At 47.2% G+C, this 18,227-nt stretch overlaps 1 protein-coding gene across 2 annotated transcripts in view; it reads right to left on the reverse strand.

The window, feature by feature from the left end:
- The window catches only part of tenm1 (teneurin transmembrane protein 1), a 101,845-nt gene that overhangs the window by 11,068 nt on the left and 72,550 nt on the right, over positions 1-18,227 (reverse strand). The window contains exons 18-26 of one of the 2 annotated variants that reach the window (XM_062485706.1): positions 17,861-18,128; positions 16,291-16,434; positions 15,805-16,054; positions 15,525-15,545; positions 13,997-14,229; positions 5,711-5,865; positions 1,994-2,360; positions 1,212-1,722; positions 192-364 (exon numbers count right to left, since the gene is read on the reverse strand). In XM_062485706.1, the coding sequence (XP_062341690.1) occupies positions 192-364; positions 1,212-1,722; positions 1,994-2,360; positions 5,711-5,865; positions 13,997-14,229; positions 15,525-15,545; positions 15,805-16,054; positions 16,291-16,434; positions 17,861-18,128 (2,122 nt within the window). Of the gene's footprint in view, positions 1-185; positions 365-1,211; positions 1,723-1,993; positions 2,361-5,710; positions 5,866-13,996; positions 14,230-15,524; positions 15,546-15,804; positions 16,055-16,290; positions 16,435-17,860; positions 18,129-18,227 lie in introns of both variants that reach the window. The other variant, XM_062485705.1, reaches the window with a different exon arrangement.

Here is an 18,227-nt window from a genome sequence, read left to right on the forward strand (position 1 = left end):
ATTCCCCCGAGGCATGTAGGGTGAAGTGCCTTGCCCAAGGACACAACGTCATTTTTGCACAGCCGGGAATTGAACTAGTAACCTTCTGATTACTAGCCCGATTCCCTAACCGCTCAGCCACCTGACTCCCCATTGCGGGACATGATGCTGACTGATCCGGATGTGGATTGTGGTGAGCAACTTACTGCTACCTTGGCGTAGCGTGTAGATAGTGCTAGAGGCAGAGAAGTTGGTGGCGGTGATGAACCTCTCCTGGTTGGACGTGTCTGCCTCCACCCTCACCGACCTCTCCATGCTCCCCTGAAAGCTGCTGACCTCACCCGTTGGCAAGGTGACATTGATGAGGTGACCGTCCAAGTTGTACCTGGGGAACAACACACACACACGGTCACACACACACACGGTCACACACACACACGGTCACACACACACACGGTCACACACACACACGGTCACACACACAGTGTGATCCCACCCTTGGTCTACTTCAGAGACACCTGGTGAGATAAGGCTGCAGAGTGGTCGGAAAAAATGATCAAACTGAGATATCCTAAAATCTGTGGATTTGAAGGTCTTTCTGTGTTTCCACAGCCTGACCACTGGGGGGCACTGTGACGAAGGGGCTGAGGCAGACATGAGAGTGGTGACCTCCATCAGCAGTACTGCAGCAGGACACTGAGGACAGCCTTAAAATGGGGTTGGAGTGGATGTACGCTTTTTCCTGCGGTCGCACAATGAAAAAAAATCGGTTGTACTGCCGATCAAACTAAATTAAAGAGAGGCGAATAAAGAGGGAGTGAAAGAATTCTTTGCTCCTGACGTTTCAGTGGATTTTAAACCCACGGAGCTCCTGAAGAAATCCCTCAAAATGCCTACGCAAACATTTTATATAATCACACCAGTCTCTCTACTCTCCCAGCCTTTGAATCACTAACAAAAGGAGACCTTTTTAATAAGCCCGCATGAGGAACTGCCCCAATTACAAAAACCATCATTCTGCACATAACAATGTAATCCAGCATGCAGACATTAATTGTTTATACCATTCAAATCCCTTTGAAATGGGAATATACGTGTAAAAAGAATCATGTTGGGATCGCTGCCCATAGAACATCTGTCGGCGCGGCGGCTTAGCCCCTCAATGTGAAGGATGACCGGAGGGTTTAACAGGTTCAGGGTGAGATGACAATGACGGCGGCAGCTGAACTCACTCATACACCGTCGTCCATGCGTTCTCGTTGCTCATGGTTGCCAGGAGACCCGAGTTGCCATGGTAGCTGATCTGCGCCAGGTCGTGGGCTAGGGCCGAGACCTTCTTGAGGAGGCCGGCGTTGCTGACGGTGAGCCAGTACACCTGGCCACCCGGGACCAGCAGCCACAGGGGCATGGCGTGGGCGTCGCGCCGCACATGCACGGTGCTGCCGTCGCCGGCGACAACGGAGGTCAGCTGACCGTCCCCGGTGTAGGTGAAGTTGTAGAGGTAGTCGCTGGTGACCAGACTGAGCGTGTGCAGGTGCGTGCCGTTGGCGCTGAAGAGGTAGAGCTCCTGGTCGACCACGGACGTGACCTGGTACACACCGGGGGGGCCGAGACGCGGGCGGTTGGGGGAAAGGGCGCGGATGCGGATGTTGCCCAGGTCGGAGATGTAGAGCGTCCCGTTGGGGGAGACGGCCAGCGAGGACGGAGCCTTCAGCTTGGCGTCGCGGGCGTAGCCTCCGTCTCCTGACGGGCAAACAGAGGAGGATGTTCAACACTCAACTGTACTATTAAAAACATCCAAACATTCCCTTTCAGTGGTGATTTGAGATTATTTGTAATTTTTTTTACATATCTCACTTAATTGACAAAAGACACACATGTATTTTGACAAGCCATTCACACAGGTCAACATGAGGGGGGGTTTCTAAACCGTCCCGTCTTGTCTCTGCCCGATCCCAGGGTTGCCATGGTGACCTTGCATGGGAGGGGGGGGGGCAGGCCCTTGGGGACCCACCGGAGAAGCAGTCACAGCTGGGGTCGATCTTGCAGTCGCAGTCGCTGGGCCCGCCTGCCACCACGGAGATCTCCCCGTTGGTTGTGACCTGCTGCACGCGGTTGATCTTCCTCTCGTCCGTCTCGGCCACGTACAGCATGCCCTCGTGGGACACGGCGATGGCCTTGGCCGCCTCCAGGGTGGAGTGGATTGCTGCCCTGCTCACCAGGAAGTGATCGATGCCCGGTACCTGACAGTGGATGGGCCGGCCAGCCACGATACGAACCTGGGCGCTCTCCGACACCTGGATGACGATGTTGTTGTCCAGGACGTACAGGGAGTTGTCCATGGGGCTGATGGCCAGAGACGTCGGCCACTCCAGACGCACCTGGAGAGTTTAGAAGAAGAAGAAAGAAGAAGAAGAAGAAGAAGAAAGAAGAAGAAGAAGAAGAAGAAGAAAGAAGAAGAAGAAGAAAGAAGAAGAAGAAGAAGAAGAAGAAGAAAGAAGAAGAAGAAGAAGAAGAAGAAGAAGAAGGAGGAGGAGGAAGAAGAAGAAGAAGAAGAAGAAGAAGAAGAAGAAGAAGAAGAAGAAGAAGAAGAAGAAGAAGAAGAAGAAGAAGAAGAAGAAGAAAGAAGAAGAAAGAAGAAAACGGTATTCAACGGGATTAACGCGAATGACCGTTAAGGACGCAGGGGTCCGCGACGGCTGCTCTCGTTTGAGATGACGGCGTTGTTGTCTGACATGTTGTCTGAAGTGGACAGAGTCAGAACGGCATGGGGATAAATAATGAGGCTGCAGCATGGCAGGAGACAGTGTGGCTGTTGTGAAAGCCAGCTGTAAGTGGTGTTAGATCAGAAATGTCACTGTAAGGTCACTCTCTGACTTGTGCTCACACCATGCAGCCAGGGGACAGAGTGGAGAACACACATTTAGAATAAAGAGCTCCATGGTGCGCTTCACTAAGTGTGGCTGGAATACTTAAGGGTACTTTATGGGCTCCCAATGAACAAATCCGCCCATTTAATCACCCCCTGTTTAATTGGATCATGAAAAACCATTCTTCCAACACAAATAATAGGTGGCAAGTGTTCCTGCACAATAGGGGTGAAGGATTCAGATTGGTGGAGGATAAAATTAGTTACCATCTCACCTTCAAGTACTCGGAGAGGATCTGATGAAAGGGGATGTATAAATGCAAGTCAATTGTCCGTGAATGAAACAGTCCGTCTAGGAATAATTTGACACTTTTCCACACTGGAAACCAAATATACTGACAGCTTGGTGTCCAAGAATTCAAATTATAGGTGAGTTCTCACTGCAGCGACGGTTTGAAAGCACATCTAAGAGTTTCTGTGTTGTGAGAGGGAGGCCTGACAGTTTGTTGGTAAACACATTCCAGAAACGAACACTAATTGACGCAATACATTTTCCCGCCACAAAATAAAACCCAAATCGTCAGAAGATGCTTCACTAAAAATCCCAAACTGTTGCCATGCAGTGTTCCAGTGTTGCCAAGCAATGTTCCAGTGGGATTCCCATCAGATTTAATCATATGCTATCATGGAACTATTATACTCAGTAATACAAATCTATTTTCAGATATTCAATAAGAATTCTCACCAACTCCCACACAGAACAATATTATTCACTTTCCAAAGGAGTGTCGTTTGCTGTTGGCTTGAATTGAGTTCTGCATTTATTTCACGGTGAAGTCAAGAGTGTAGGATTGGCTGGAGTGTAATGCTTCCTTTGTTTCCAAGATCTATCAGCCCTCTCACAAGCAGGGAGAGCCCTACTGCTCAGGAGAGAGAGAGAGAGGTGGTGTTTCTTCCAGGATGAAGCAAGAACAAAACAAGCCTAATATGGCTCCTGCAGACTCCAGCCTCAGTCCTGACTGGGGACACCGCTGAAATGGATTGTCAGATGCAGTACGGGTCTGTGTGTGTGTGTGTGTGTGTGAGCTTCACTATAAAAGCCACACTTTGCCTGACCCTGATAGAAACATACTTGTACAAAGGAGTGCCATTCCCAAGGTCTCTAAACAACAATCGAAATATCCGGCATGCTAAAATGTGTCGTGTTTTTCCATGATGAAGGGCCTGAGGTAGATAGAGCGGGCACATTGTGTTTGTCACAGCAACGTGTCATGCTGTCTGTGTGGGAGCCACCCTGCAGGTGAACATCTCCAAGATGAGTCTGTTACAGATGAACCCCACTGCATAATGCATGACATTAAAAAGCATCATTCACAAAGGCGGACAACACTGAAATACAAAAATCTTCGATTGTGCTCGCAAGGACATTTATTCACTTGACTGAATACTTCCATTTGCTTTTTCTTTCTAGAGTTAAAATACAATACGGAGGTTACAAAAAGTCAAGGGAACTGTGCCAAACACAAACCTACGCCCAAGGGATTTTTTTCTTTCTCAAGAGTAAACAAGAGGTAGAGTTTATAAGCCACCAGGTTTGACATGGAAACTATATATTTTTCTAACGCATCATAATCTCAGCCCCCAGAACTGGCATACACTGCGGAAGAAACACACACCCATAATTATCTCCAGTGGTACGTTTCTGTCTCTTCATGAGAGCTTTGAAGGGTTCATCACCATGTGATCCGACCCAGTGATGCGCATGGATAATCTTTATACAGGAGTAAAGCTGTCCGTAAGACGAGCAATGCGGAGCTCTGCTGTGATAAGCCCTTATGGGGGCAAAGCAGTTAATTTCTCTGTCCTTTATTCAGGGCTATGGAACCCTCTAACATGTGGGTCAATGTGCTGCCTTATCCAGAGAGTGAAAGAGAGAGAAAGAGAGGAGAGAGAGAGAGTGAAAGAGTGGGGAGAGAGAAAGAGAGAGTGAGAGAGAAAGAGAGGAGGGGAGAGAGAGAGAGAAAGAGAGGAGGTGGAGAGAGAGAGAGATGCTGTAGGGCACATCTCAGCAGCTCTTCTGAAGGTTAGCCAGCCTCAGCATTTTTACAACTTTTGGTGAGAACTTAATAAAGGTGGTTTCCTGTGGCAAGGTCCTGGGGCTCAGAGTAATTGCTCTTGGAGTCGGGGTGAGGGTGCATTTGGAGCGTGGGTGCAGGAACTCGGCCTGCCACCAGAACACAGACCCTGTCTTCTACCCGAACACAGACACTGTCTCCTACCAGAACAAAGACTGGAACAGGAACACAGCTACCACAGCAGAGAGGCAGGCTGGAACAGGAGCCCCAAGCTCTATTGAGTGGGATCATTCAACCGCTGAGGCCAGTTAATCATGGACTGAATGTCTCAAAGGAAATCTTCTCTCCATATCAGTCGGCTCCACTTTTATAGGTCACACATTATATATATATATATATTTATATATTTTTCATACTGATGGGCAAATTATTAATCAGATACTTGTTACGATGTTAGGGTAGGATTATGCAATCACTTCATCAGGTTCAGTTCTTTCATAATTGTTGCTACATTGTGTATTGAGGTTTTAAGTCAGACCACATGTCTATGAACATGTACATCCATGCATCAGACATCATTGCAGTGAGAAAAGACGGTCTTTAAACTAGTAAGTTTCCCAGAAATGGATTAACCCTAGTCCTAAACTAGGAGAAAATTTCAATCAGGATATCCACAGGGGAAAACGTTTTGTCTAAGACTTGGCTGAACTCATGTTTGGGATACTAAGCCAACGTATGATAAATGTCTTGAGGTAAGCAGGGTGTTTGTGGCAGTGTTTCAGCTCACCTGGGAGATATCCATGCGGGAATCGCAGCTTAAAGGCTGCGTGGACGTCAGACCATTCGAACCAATCACGGTTGAGATTACTCCTTCCCCGTTTATCTTGCGAATCATGGTTCCATCCACGAAGTACACAAGTCCTTCTTTATCCACCGCGATTCCTGGTGACACAAACAGGGGGCATTGAAGTTCATCAAAAAAACAATCATTACATCAGAAGAGATCTTCTGAAACAGCACTATACAGTGGCAGACTTTGAGAGCGAGCGAGACTGAGTCTCAGTCTCACACATTGTTCAGGAATAACATCCTGCTTCTTGACAGCACCTTGCCTGACAGCACTGCAATTATCACAGTCCTCCATTTAAATAGTAGCAGTAGTAGCAGTAGTAGTAGTATTAGTAGACGTAGTAGTAGTAGTAGCAGCAGTATTAATAGTAGTAGTATTATTAGTAGTAGTAGCAGGTAATTTATTGATCCCAAAGGAGAAATCGCAGAAGAATGGAGAGAATTTTATGTATTTGTTGTTGGCAGTCCTGATAGCCCTGGACTGGAGATGTGTTCGAAATGTTTGCAAACATGGTGAATTATTCGTATCAGAATCTTTCGAAAAGGCTCCAAAACACAAAGCCTGCTCAGAAACAGAGCCCCATTAGCAAGTAACAGATCGACGCCGTCTCTGTTCAGAGGTATTGTTTAGATATCCGGCTGCGTGGAGGAGCGAGACCCAGGCGACTCCACTTCCTCCCCCGTCATCACAGTCGTCTAGTCAGAGAGACGCGCGGCGCATGATAACATACCCAATTAATTTAATCAAGTGTCGAGGTATTATCTGATGAGATTTGCACCACGACTCGCAGCCTTCGGAGCTCACTGGGTCCTGCGCAGACTCCATAACGCAAGCTGCCGGCTGGCTTCATTCACAGCTCTCCCAGGCCCATGAATGAACCAGCTTTAATCGTCTTAGAGCAGCTTACATCCCTAAAACCAATTTTGACATTTCAGTTTGGAAAAAGGTTCAAGGGAGAGACTTGGCTAGTTGCGGAACACATCACGCTTCATCCTCCGTAATCGTGCTCAATTGAGAGAGAAAGATAACAACAGACTTTGGGAAACAGAACAGTGAAAACACAGCTCTGTCTCACAACTGAAAAGCAGCTAAGTGGCCACAATGTCAATCGTGATACAATTTGACGGGAAACGGGGCCAGCGTAGGTGAAATAACGGTAAAAAGTCGAGCTGTTTCCGTGTTCCGACCAGAACCATCACAGTTGGACGGTCCGTGACAAGTCTTGATCTACGACATCAATCCCAGAACACAGGCCAGTCATCAATCCCTCCGTCAGCAAGGTCACAGCCGACCTCCTGTCGGTCCGCGGCGCTGGGTAAGCCTGCTGGGGCGACAGGAAGCACGCGACCCCTCTGAGACCGGCCTTGGACCTGCAGGCTTTACGCCCATGACTACATCCTGTTTACACCAAGCCCTCCAGGCCAGCAGAGACCCCTCTCCCGCCAGTTACTATACCTCACACACACACACACACAAGCAGGCACGCAAACTCTCCCTCACTCACTCACTCACTCACTCACTCACTGACTGACTGACTCACCAGAGAAACCAATTTAGGGAAGAACTCGCATCAATGAATGATCCATTCTGATCGATGTTGTGTTGCTGGACAGCATGGAGTCAGCAGGAAGGTAAGGATCTGTTGATGTGGTCATGCAAGAAGGCTCTGCTACCAACACTGGCAATGCTACATTATAACTGGACATTTCTAACATAGAAATGCGGAAAAAAGGTTGGCAATTCTCAATTCACTAGAAATTCAATACTAATGTATTACATTTTTTTCCTCTCAGAGTTTTTCCTTATCTTCCTTGAGGGTGTAGGTAGGTTTAGGTGCGGTTCTATGGGCGTATGTGAATCCCTCTATGACATTGCTTGTAAAAAGAGCTAAACAAATACGATTTGATGTGATAGGGTGTGTGTTAATGCAATTGATTTGTCAGACATCTTAATAGTACGACTTCAACATCGCGATATTAACCAGATCAGAAGCTCAAACAGCCTCAGAGTCAGTGGTGGTTGTTTACTGACATAACTCGTCATCCGGTTTAATTGCGTGACATATTACCCTCATCATCTGGTTAATTATGCAAGTTGTGGGTTGATAAGTGTTCCCCCTCCTACCCTTCAGAGTCCCAAATAAGGCGAGAGCAGAAATAGAGTGTGCCGCAGAAACCCCACGCTACACGAAACCATCAATTAATGAGATGAAAAACATGTTTGGACTAATCCTATTCGGTCTAATTAGAATCCCAAAAACAAAACACCTCAGAGTGTCGCAAGGGCGTGAGCGAGTCGGAGAGACGAGCCGTCGATACACGTGTTTACGTTCTGGCTCGTGTGGGTTTCGATGTTCCAGGCAGATGCAGACTGGAATTATTCACAGCAGATGGTCAGCTGGCCCTGCATAATCTGCATATGATCAACCTGTTTGGGACTGGGGGCGGCAGATTTAACTTAACCAAAGCACCTCATTGACAACAACATTTGGGGAGTACAGTCGCGGCTACATCTGACAAGCTGCTGATGGGAGTATTGAGCGGTGACGTTCCTCAGACAAAGGTCTTCTCCAGTTTCCACATATTGAGAGAAACCACCACACTAAAGCAGAGGGGAGCTCTCCCTAGTGCTGTCTGAGGTTTCACATTCTCTCAGGGGCCAGGCAGGAATGGCTGTGAAGCGGCAGGTCTAAAAGGGCTGTTTACGTAAACACACAAACGGTAAACCTAGGAATGTTTACAAAGCAGTGAATTAGGAAAATAATCACTGGTTAAGAAAATACTGATTGCCTACTGCAAATACAGGAGTTACCTCAAGGTAACCGAGGAGTCACTAACCTGACATGCTTACCCAACAGGCCAACAGTAAGTACTGTGGAGTCAATAAAAATAATAATTGTTTCCATTTCCATTAGGGCGAGGGATGGGGCAGGATCCTATGTTTGACTAAAAACACAGATGATGAAACGCTCTACGTTGACTGATTAGATCTGCTGTTGATTACAACCATAATGATGTTACTGAACCCTCCAAACATGGGTGAGGTTGGTTACCGTTGCTGCTGAAGGAGAAAACCCAGGTTATTGATGACCTAGACACAAAGAACGCTACATCAGATGCCAGGAGTCAAAAGCTATTACCCAGGGGACCATGTAAAATTTCACAGGACAAGTTTAGGTGGATGCCCTGGGGAGAGAGTGGAATTCAGATGATGAATTGACCGGCCACAATGTCTGACCCAGCGATAATACCTCATTCAATGTATTTAATAAAATAAAGCTGGAAAAACATTAATTTTCAGGAGAAGCTTTTGACCCCAATCCATCTCTGGATGATCACCGCTGCTGGGATGAGACGTCCTGTAGTTCTGCCCCACAAGGGACCGACTGGGATAGGCTAGGCTGTGCTAAGCTATGCTGGGCTGAGCTAGGCTGGGCTAGGCTGGGGCTGAGCTATGCTGGGCTGGGGCTAAGATAGGCTGGGGCTGGGCTGACAAGGGCTCAGCTAAGCTAGGCTAACCCTGAGCTAGGCTACGCTAGAATTGGAGCTGAGCTAGGCTAGGCTTACCCTGAGCTAGGCTAGGCAAGACTTGGGGCTGAGCTAGGCTAACCCTGAACTAGGCTAGGCAAGACTTGGGGCTGCGCTAGGCTAGGCTAACCCTGAGCTAGGCTAGGCAAGACTTGGGGCTGAGCTAGGCTAACCCTGAGCTAGGCTAGGAGAGTCTAGGGCTGTGTGGGTGGTGGCTGCTTCTCCCCTGCCTCTACAGCCAGTTGCTCCACATCAGAGAGCCTGATCTGTGGGTTCTGCCTGAGTGTGCGTGTGTTCGCGGACGACTGCTCCTGCCACTTTCACGCACGCCTCCTCATTAAAGGAGCCCTGGCAGCCTGCATGCTGGCTCACACAGATAAAACACAGCGAAGGCAACCTATGAAATGATTGCATGGACAGCTCTTGTTCTCTCTCGAGAGGCCGTTCGTGTGGCAGCTTGAATCCAGTTCCTCGCGGGAGGTCGATAATTGGCCATACATGTTGGAGCTGAGACCTGTCACAGACACGGCTGAAAGGGATTCTGACTTTGAAACACTGTCGAAATAAAATGTTATCGTCACAAGATAGACGTGCGTTGAAAAAGTACAAAAGTCCCTGGTGGGTACAAAGGGATTTATTATACTGAAGATTTTTTGTACTGAAGAACAACCCCTAAGGTAACAGGTCAGGAAATGACACAAGTGCAATCTGTACAGTGTGAATACTGGTACAAACACGATTGTGAAGAGCATCCTGAACTATTGATACGCTGTTTGCAGAACATCGTGACCCATTTGAGAAGAACACAGGTTGACCTACATCTGCTGGATGAAACTTGTTTAACTGCTAGTCAAGAGGCAAATGCTGATGTGTGTTTTATAGTCGAGCAGTCTCTCCTGCAAAGTCATGAAAATACTTAATCAATGCCTTGTGTGTTGCTGTGTTTTTTTTCCAGTGGTAATTGATCCATCTGCATATATTCATTTTACATTTACATTACATTTAGTCATTTAGCAGACGCTCTTATCCAGAGCGACTTACAGTACATTACATTTACATTTAGTCATTTAGCAGACGCTCTTATCCAGAGCGACTTACAGTACATTACATTTAGTCATTTAGCAGACGCTCTTATCCAGAGCGACTTACAGTAAGTACAGGGACATTCCCCCGAGGCAAGTAGGGTGAAGTGCCTTGCCCAAGGACACAACGTCAGTTGGCATGACCGGGAATCGAACTGGCAACCTTCGGATTACTAGCCCGATTCCCTCACCGCTCAGCCACCTGACTCCCGTGTTCAATATTCAATCGATATGAATCCACTGCTGACAGTTAAGTAAACAGGGAGCTCAGTTACTGAACAGGCTTTTCCTCCCTACAGTACAGCACATCACAGCCTGGGTGATACCTTGATTACAGTATCAAGCTAACAACCACATAAAATGACTGATGCAGTTAATGTTTTGAACTAACCCTTTTATAAGACTTTTTGTAACCTCTCAGGTTTCACCGGAAGATAATTTATAAGCAACATATATTTTATAAGTAAGTAGTTGTTGGGTTATTTTCTTTTTGTTTTAATGTAAAATGACCTTCTGAGGGTTTGTGATAGATAGCTTTGTACCAATTTCTTCCATAATGTATTCACAGATAATCACAATTGTATTATATGTCTTGATATTTTCTATTAAGGTTCAACATGAATGGAGCAAGACACAAATTCTCCAAAACCTTGAGTGGGTCTAAAGATACTCCTGACTGTCTGAACCCAGATCATTACATATTCACAAGATGTCGTTTATTACTGTAAGTACGCCACTTTCATCTTTTGAGGCAAGATGTTCTTAAAAGCACATTATTTTGAGTACACCTGAGTAGATTTCTGAAGCTTGTGAACCGGGTGTCAGGTTCATACCAGTCATGAAATACGGCTTTTATCTTTCGTTTAAAAGCATCCTTTCACCCTTAAAAGCCTTAGTCACTTCCACGTGCCCTATGTGTAAAAGCCTCTTGGTAATCAACTTATTTTCTGTTTAGATGCACCCTTCTCTGATGGTATCATTGGGTTTGCAGAAGTCAGTCATCTAATGGACTGACTTCTCTTTCCAGAGACGTCCTGTTGTCATGAACGACTCCAGAACTCTGCTCTCCTCCAACGGGACAGTAACACTCGATGTGAGAGATCTGGGTACTGTTGCGATGATGTCACTTGGGTCACATGGCACAGTATGTGGCACTAATCAACACCTCTCTACAGCGCTCAGGTTCAGCCAGTTTGAGTAATCAGCAGTTTCTTGTTTGGCGTGATACATTTACATTTACATTTAGTCATTTATCCAGAGCGACTTACAGTAAGTACAGGGACATTCCCCCCGAGGCAAGTAGGGTGAAGTGCCTTGCCCAAGGACACAACGTCATTTGGCAGAGCCAGGAATCGAACCGGTAACCTTCAGATTACTAGCCCGACTCCCTAACCGCTCAGCCACCTGACTCCCTACTCAGTTGCAGACCACACAGTCTTAAAAAATACTTTTTTTTTCTTTTTCTAATACATTTCTACAATCTACCTGGAGAGTATGTTGGTGTGTTTTTAAACCATCTTTGCCATCTCCTTAACCCAGACAACGTAGGGAGAAAGTGTCGAAAGGCATCCGTTAGTACTGTTCACGCCCTCCCCTGTCAATCACAAAGCCAGACAGGCTGAAGAAGGAACAGTCCCGATCTCTCTGACATTGACAGATCATCAGATAAAGACCCGCCAACACGCCTAATTGATTCACTGCTTGATTTAGCAAAAAGTACGGCAAAGCCATCTTTCATAATCTAGCTTCTTCCTCCGGCTGTCTTGAACAAAAAAATAATTAATAAAGCGCTTTACCCGGCCGCTCGCAGGCTAATAACCGGGGTTACGATAGGCTGCGCTGTGAGGTGAGATGTCACTGTGTACCGCGAGAGCAGCTAAATAGGGGTTAACAGCGTGGAAAGTAAACGGACGCCAGGCTTCGGTTCTCTGCTGGGTGTTGGCTCATCGACTGTACGGCAGTTTGAAGGGCATAAAGATTTAAAGACAGGGCGATGACGTTTTACACGCAGTCGAAGAGCCGCAGTGACTAGATTGTTTCACAGATGTGATCCCAACATGGCCACTTCCTGTGTTCAACCTGCTCTCACCACGCTGGATAAACCGAACAAGCATAAATAATAGCGTTCACGGTGGAAATGGGATGTGGTTTACTTCTTCCAAAAATAACACCTCTTCAGAATAAAAGCATGATCTTGGCCACGGATAGCCAGTCACAGTAAAGACGCTGGCAACAGGATAAACATAATCCTAATCTTTGTTTCTAAGTGCTCAATTTATGCATTCCAAAACAGAGAAGCATAAACAGCCCAAACGATATCCAACTGCAGAGCCGGGGTGACAGTGACGAACTGTTTCTGTAGTTTCATGGTTCAGAGAGCGATTATAATTAATAGTTCTAATGTTTTATATGCTGCTGGGAGACTGTGAAAACCGTAGGACTGAGCAGGGTGTCGATACAACATCAATATCAATGAACAGCTGGCAAGCCTGCACCAACCAACTGCACAATGACTGCATCTGTATCGGCGACACGCAGTAACACTCATTACTCCTGAAGGTTAATGCTACGCAGCCGCGCGGCTCGGTGCAGGATGATGCACGGCAAGCTACGCCGCACCACTCCCCGCCCAGCTTCCTGATATAGGAACAGTTCCCTCCCACGGCCATCGCTTGTACAGTAACAGCTCTGTTTTGATTTGGCTGCTGCCGTAGCGGGTTTTGTTTATCCCCGGGTCCCGGTAGTGGATCAACTAGCGGGGAATGTGTTACGTGCTGCGGCAGAGCTGCGCTGGCGAGCGCGAGGAAGGCGTGAGTCACTTCCTGGATGTGTGAAGGACTGTGATCCAGCCACTGTGTGCTATCACCTGATAAAGGCATTACTCTGGCGCCTGTGGGGCCGTGCAATCCTGCTATTGTGCCGTGGAGGAGCAGCAGAATTCATTTCCATTGGTGCCATCCTAGGCTGTGTGGTCCTAACTAAGCTGGACCTGCCCAGCAGATAAGAGGAGAAGGGGGGGAGGGAATGAAATGGGAATTAATAGTGTCTCAGTGCCTGATCCAGAACATCATGGCCTGGCTGAAGCCAGTCGAAATGATGTGCCCACATTGCTGGGAGCCTAATTTGGCTCTGACACATATTAGCTGAGGAGAGGAAGAATTTCAAGCCCGGAAAAATGGAGACACTCTGTTTGAACTTCCAAGCTGGCTGTGTTTGAGAACAGACAACGAACGCATCGTCACTGGTGGACAAATCCTCACCTTCTAAACCTTTTTTCAAGGACATTATATTGACACGGCAAAGGTATGTTTAACCTTGGATAATAATATATGTCAATATTCCCAATCTTCTGAGGTTCAGGATGAAGGCTAAGAAGCTCCATATGAAAGATGAATCTCCCTCTCTGATCCCCTTCCTTCAACAGGACCTAAACTACACATAAAAAATCCTGTTTTATTGTGTATTTATAGTTCTGTGGTTGATCTGTCTTCTCAGGGACACCGTACACATCAGCTGCTAGCTAACTCGAGTACAGCTGCATTTAACAGTGTGCGCGATCCCTGCAAAAACTAAAAACAACAAGAAAATGAAACCAGCGAAGAGGACAGGAGTACCTCTGGGGCTGTTGAGGGAGGCGTCGGTGGCCTTGCCCCGGTCCCCGCAGTGGCCCTGGTCGAAGGGGGTACACTGGTCCCCCGTCCCTGCCACCACCTCCACGTTCCTGGCCAGGTCCTTGGGCTCCGTGAGCGAGCGGAGGCGATACACCCTCCGGCTGCTGGTGTCGGACAGGTACAGGGTCTCCTTCACTGGGTCCAAGGCCAGGTAGTACTTATGTGCTGGGCTGGTACTGAGGGGGGGGAGTAACAACATCAAAATATATAAATAATATATACAGTACAACTGTGCTAAAGTCTTCAGCACAATTAAACACATTTAAATAGTTATGCAAAAATGCTTTAAGAAATAACAATGAAAAAAACAGAAACATTTATCTCAACCTTGCGTTTTTAATACTGATTCACAAATGCAGAAGTCAAAAAAATGTATATATAAAAATGTAAAACATCTTGGGTGCCTAATTCTTTTGCACAGTACTGTATAGATATTTTTTTCAAAGCAAACCGTAATCACTGCTTTCCTGTCACAAGAAAAGGACCATGCTGTTGTCAGTGAAGAATGGCTGGATTATCATCGTGATGTGTTGAACTTGGATAGCGTTCAATCTCAGAAGAGCCAGTTACCTTGTATCTAAACACCACCTAAATGAGCACCGACTGTATTCGGTGTTAAACGGCTTCTCAAGAGGAATCAAGGCATCACCACATAAATTATCCTCTGACTTACAGGAAGCCGGCATCTGCCAACCCACCTCTCTTCCTTTAGGAGTCTCTTCATGATTAAACCCGGGCAACGCGCGTTCTGACAGATCGCATGAAGTTGCACAGCGACAGAAATGGTCGAAAACCATGACAGGATGATGGAGATGATTTAAGTGTGTAACATGAGCTTTGGCAGATACAGGATCGGACTGTGAGGGCTAGGTTGCTCACTGGCGGCTCCTTTCTATGTAACCAGGAACGATCTCCCTAAACACCACGCTAAGATTATGGATGATGATTCGTACAGGGGAATCATTTTTCGAATGACTACGCTTCAGTAGTGATTTGTGCCAGTCTCCCTTTCACACCAAGGAGAAGGTCCAGCAAGTTCACTGCTTTTTAGTTTGATTGAGAAGGAATCAATTGCAGACATGACAGCTAGAGAATTGTATCTCTGGATTGACATAAGAGCTGTTTGGGGGAGTTTGTGAAGCTTACAAAAGCACAACAGAGGCTCCTCAGCAGGGGCTCCTCCACCTGAACACACATGAAAGGAGAGCTTGTCTATGATAAGAGGAACCCTTTAAAGACCTCCACCCTCTCTTCTGCTCCCAGTCCAAAGATAGCTCCTGCTCTAATCCCGCTACCTTTAAATCCAGGTCAATACACTTCCATATTGACTCCTTCCTCAAACCCTTTAGCCTGTGACCAAATGAGAACATCTCTCTTTCAGTGGTAGACACAGCTTTGGGTTTATAGCTAAAACACAGTGTCCTTCAGTCTGGTATGAAAGAAACGTTTCATAATTTGTACCATCACCCACCTGTGTCTGACATCTCGATTCCTAGCAGAAAAGGAGAAAATAAAGATGACAAGTGTTATTTTTGCTTGAAAATGTATGTTCATATTTGCACCACATATAGCATTCGTCATATTTTACCACCCAACCTTGAAAATAAACACCTCTGAGGTCTCGAAAACACCCCCCCCACAAACAAATCTTCAACTTTCTCCAAAAGTCCTTTCAATAATCCTTACAGCTAAGGATCATAGGATTGTTGGAGTGTAAGTTCGCGTAAGTTCAAAGCAGCAAACTGTCTAACCGCAGTTCCAGGATGCTGATGGCGAAACCGTTGGGAAGAATCCTCCGGATGAAGTTGAAGTCTCCCACGTAGACACTGCCGTCGGAGCCGCAGGCGAGGGCAATGGGGGCGTAGAGCTTGCTGCCCTGGGCGGGGCCGTTGCAGCTGGGGCAGGGGATGCCTCTCGCTGTCCCCAAACCCATCACCGTGTGGATGACTGGAGGCTGCTCAGAGATGAACACGTTCTCCCCGGTTCCTTTGTGTAAGATTCCTGGAACAGTCAGAGCAGCGGGACTTAGAATCTCCAGAAACACCCGACCGGAGAGTCGGTTGTGTCATCGGGAGGGAGAATCTGGACTAATGTTGACACAGCTGTATCTGAATAAAGACACTGCCTCTCTGGCCTGGTGTGTGGAAACGGTGATCGTTTAAAGGTAACTTCTTTGGGGTGTGAAAGGGTGTTCTGGTGGCTGCTTGGTGTCGCAGTGGGCCAGGGGGAGATCTCACCGCTGTGGAGGTTCAGGATGTGGTGCTTGTCCAGGGACCAGCCTCCCAGACTGGAGGCGATCATCTCGAAGCCCTGCAGCTGAGCCACCCTCCGTTCCCACACCACCATGTCCGGACACGACTCGTACTCGTAGCCCACAGACACTGGAAGGAAAGGCAGGCATTACTGGGACGAACAAACATCTCCATGCTTTTATCACGCCGGCCGCGGAGGCGTTTACGATGCAATACATTCCAAATGAGCCGAATGTTTTTTGCCACGGTGCATCCGCTTCCTGTCGCGGTGTAAAATGACAGTAAATCAGCGGTTGTTGCGTTGGGCACGCAGGTTAGAATGTCGGCTCTGCGAGGCTGTGGAGGAGGCAGGGGAGAAGCTACCAGACGGGCGCCTCAGTGGTCGTGCATCACTGACACCATCATGCTCCGCTGGATACACAGTTTGAGTGCCCCGTGTCTCTCTCCGTCTCTCTTAGAATCACATCTTCCCGCGCACACACACACACACACACACGCACACACGCACACACACACACACACACGCACACACACACGCACACACACACACACGCACGCGTGAAGTCAATATGCAAGCTGCACACAACAAGCCGAGCACAGTCAGTTACGCAGTTGTTACATGTTGCAACTTGTGTCAATAGGATGGATCAGCCTGTTTCAGCGAGAAACAGAGAGAGGGACATGGAGAGAAAGAGAGGGAGAGAAACAGAAGAGAGTCGATGGGGTTTGTGGTTGAGCTCCAATCTCACGGGTGCATCCAGATAAATGAATTAGATATTTTCGTCATATCCTTATCTCTGGCACTCATGCTGTGAGGGTTATGTTTGCGCACAACAACAAATAGTGTGTTTTGAATTCCAATTAAGACGTGATGTCGTTTCAAAATATGCCATGTGTTCAACGTTATTTACAGAGAAATGGACCAAGGCAGACATCATTACCCCACTGAGTATCAAAACCATCAAGGATTAGAAAGTGAAGATTAGACAGGGTTCTCACTGAGACAGGATTCCAACACCAGCAATCATGAAGCACTTTATCTGGTAGTAGTAGGGGGCATGGTGATCTCTCTCCCTCCCTCTAATCCTTGTTACTTAGAGCATCAAGAAGAAAACACCAGCTTCCCCTGCCTCTAACACTCAAGCAAAACACTGCCACCCTCAGCAGTTAACCTGACTAACTAGATGAAGAACAAACATAGCTCTCATCTGTCTCTTATTACACTGATCATCTGACCTCTCCGATCAAACTGTGTGATTCTACAATCATTCAAAAAAGAAGAACAGATTGTGTTGACCCGCCTTCAAAGTCTCCTGACATTAATTGAACGTTTAAAAAGTATTATTGTTTAAACAGAAATGCTTAGTTTACAGAACATAAAACAAAAGTCTACCACTATAAAAATGGTAAACAGAGTAATCCCAGGAGGATATCCGAGTACAGTAACTCACACCACAGAAAACAAACAACCCCCCCAGAAAACTGCAAGCCGCGCAGCCGATCTGTCCAGAATCTGTCCAGAAGCAGAACTAGCAGAGATAACGACCCTCCTCACCCTGTGCCCGGGCCAAGCCCAGAACCTTCTGCCCATACACATCCGTCTTGTTCCAGGCCAGCACGTACACCAGGTTAGGGGCGGCGAGGAACCACTTCTGGAAGAGCCGTCCCTCGATGGAGGTGGACACGTGGACCTTGGCCAGGCCCTGGGGGATGTCTGTGTGAGTGAGGATGATCCTCAGAAGAGACTTGTACCCTGGGGAGCGGGTGCTCAGGTAGCTCAGCTTCACAAAGCTCCCAGGGATGGCGATCTCCTCCTGGACGGCCTGGGGAGGACAGGCAGCACGGTTATTCTGGTTTAGCTACGCTAGAGTTACTGTTTGTTTAGACGGGGTACAAGCAGAGATGTGCATTCGACAGGAATC

This window comes from Osmerus eperlanus, chromosome 19 (genome assembly GCF_963692335.1).
Source record: "Osmerus eperlanus chromosome 19, fOsmEpe2.1, whole genome shotgun sequence".
NCBI classification, from domain to species: domain Eukaryota; kingdom Metazoa; phylum Chordata; class Actinopteri; order Osmeriformes; family Osmeridae; genus Osmerus; species Osmerus eperlanus.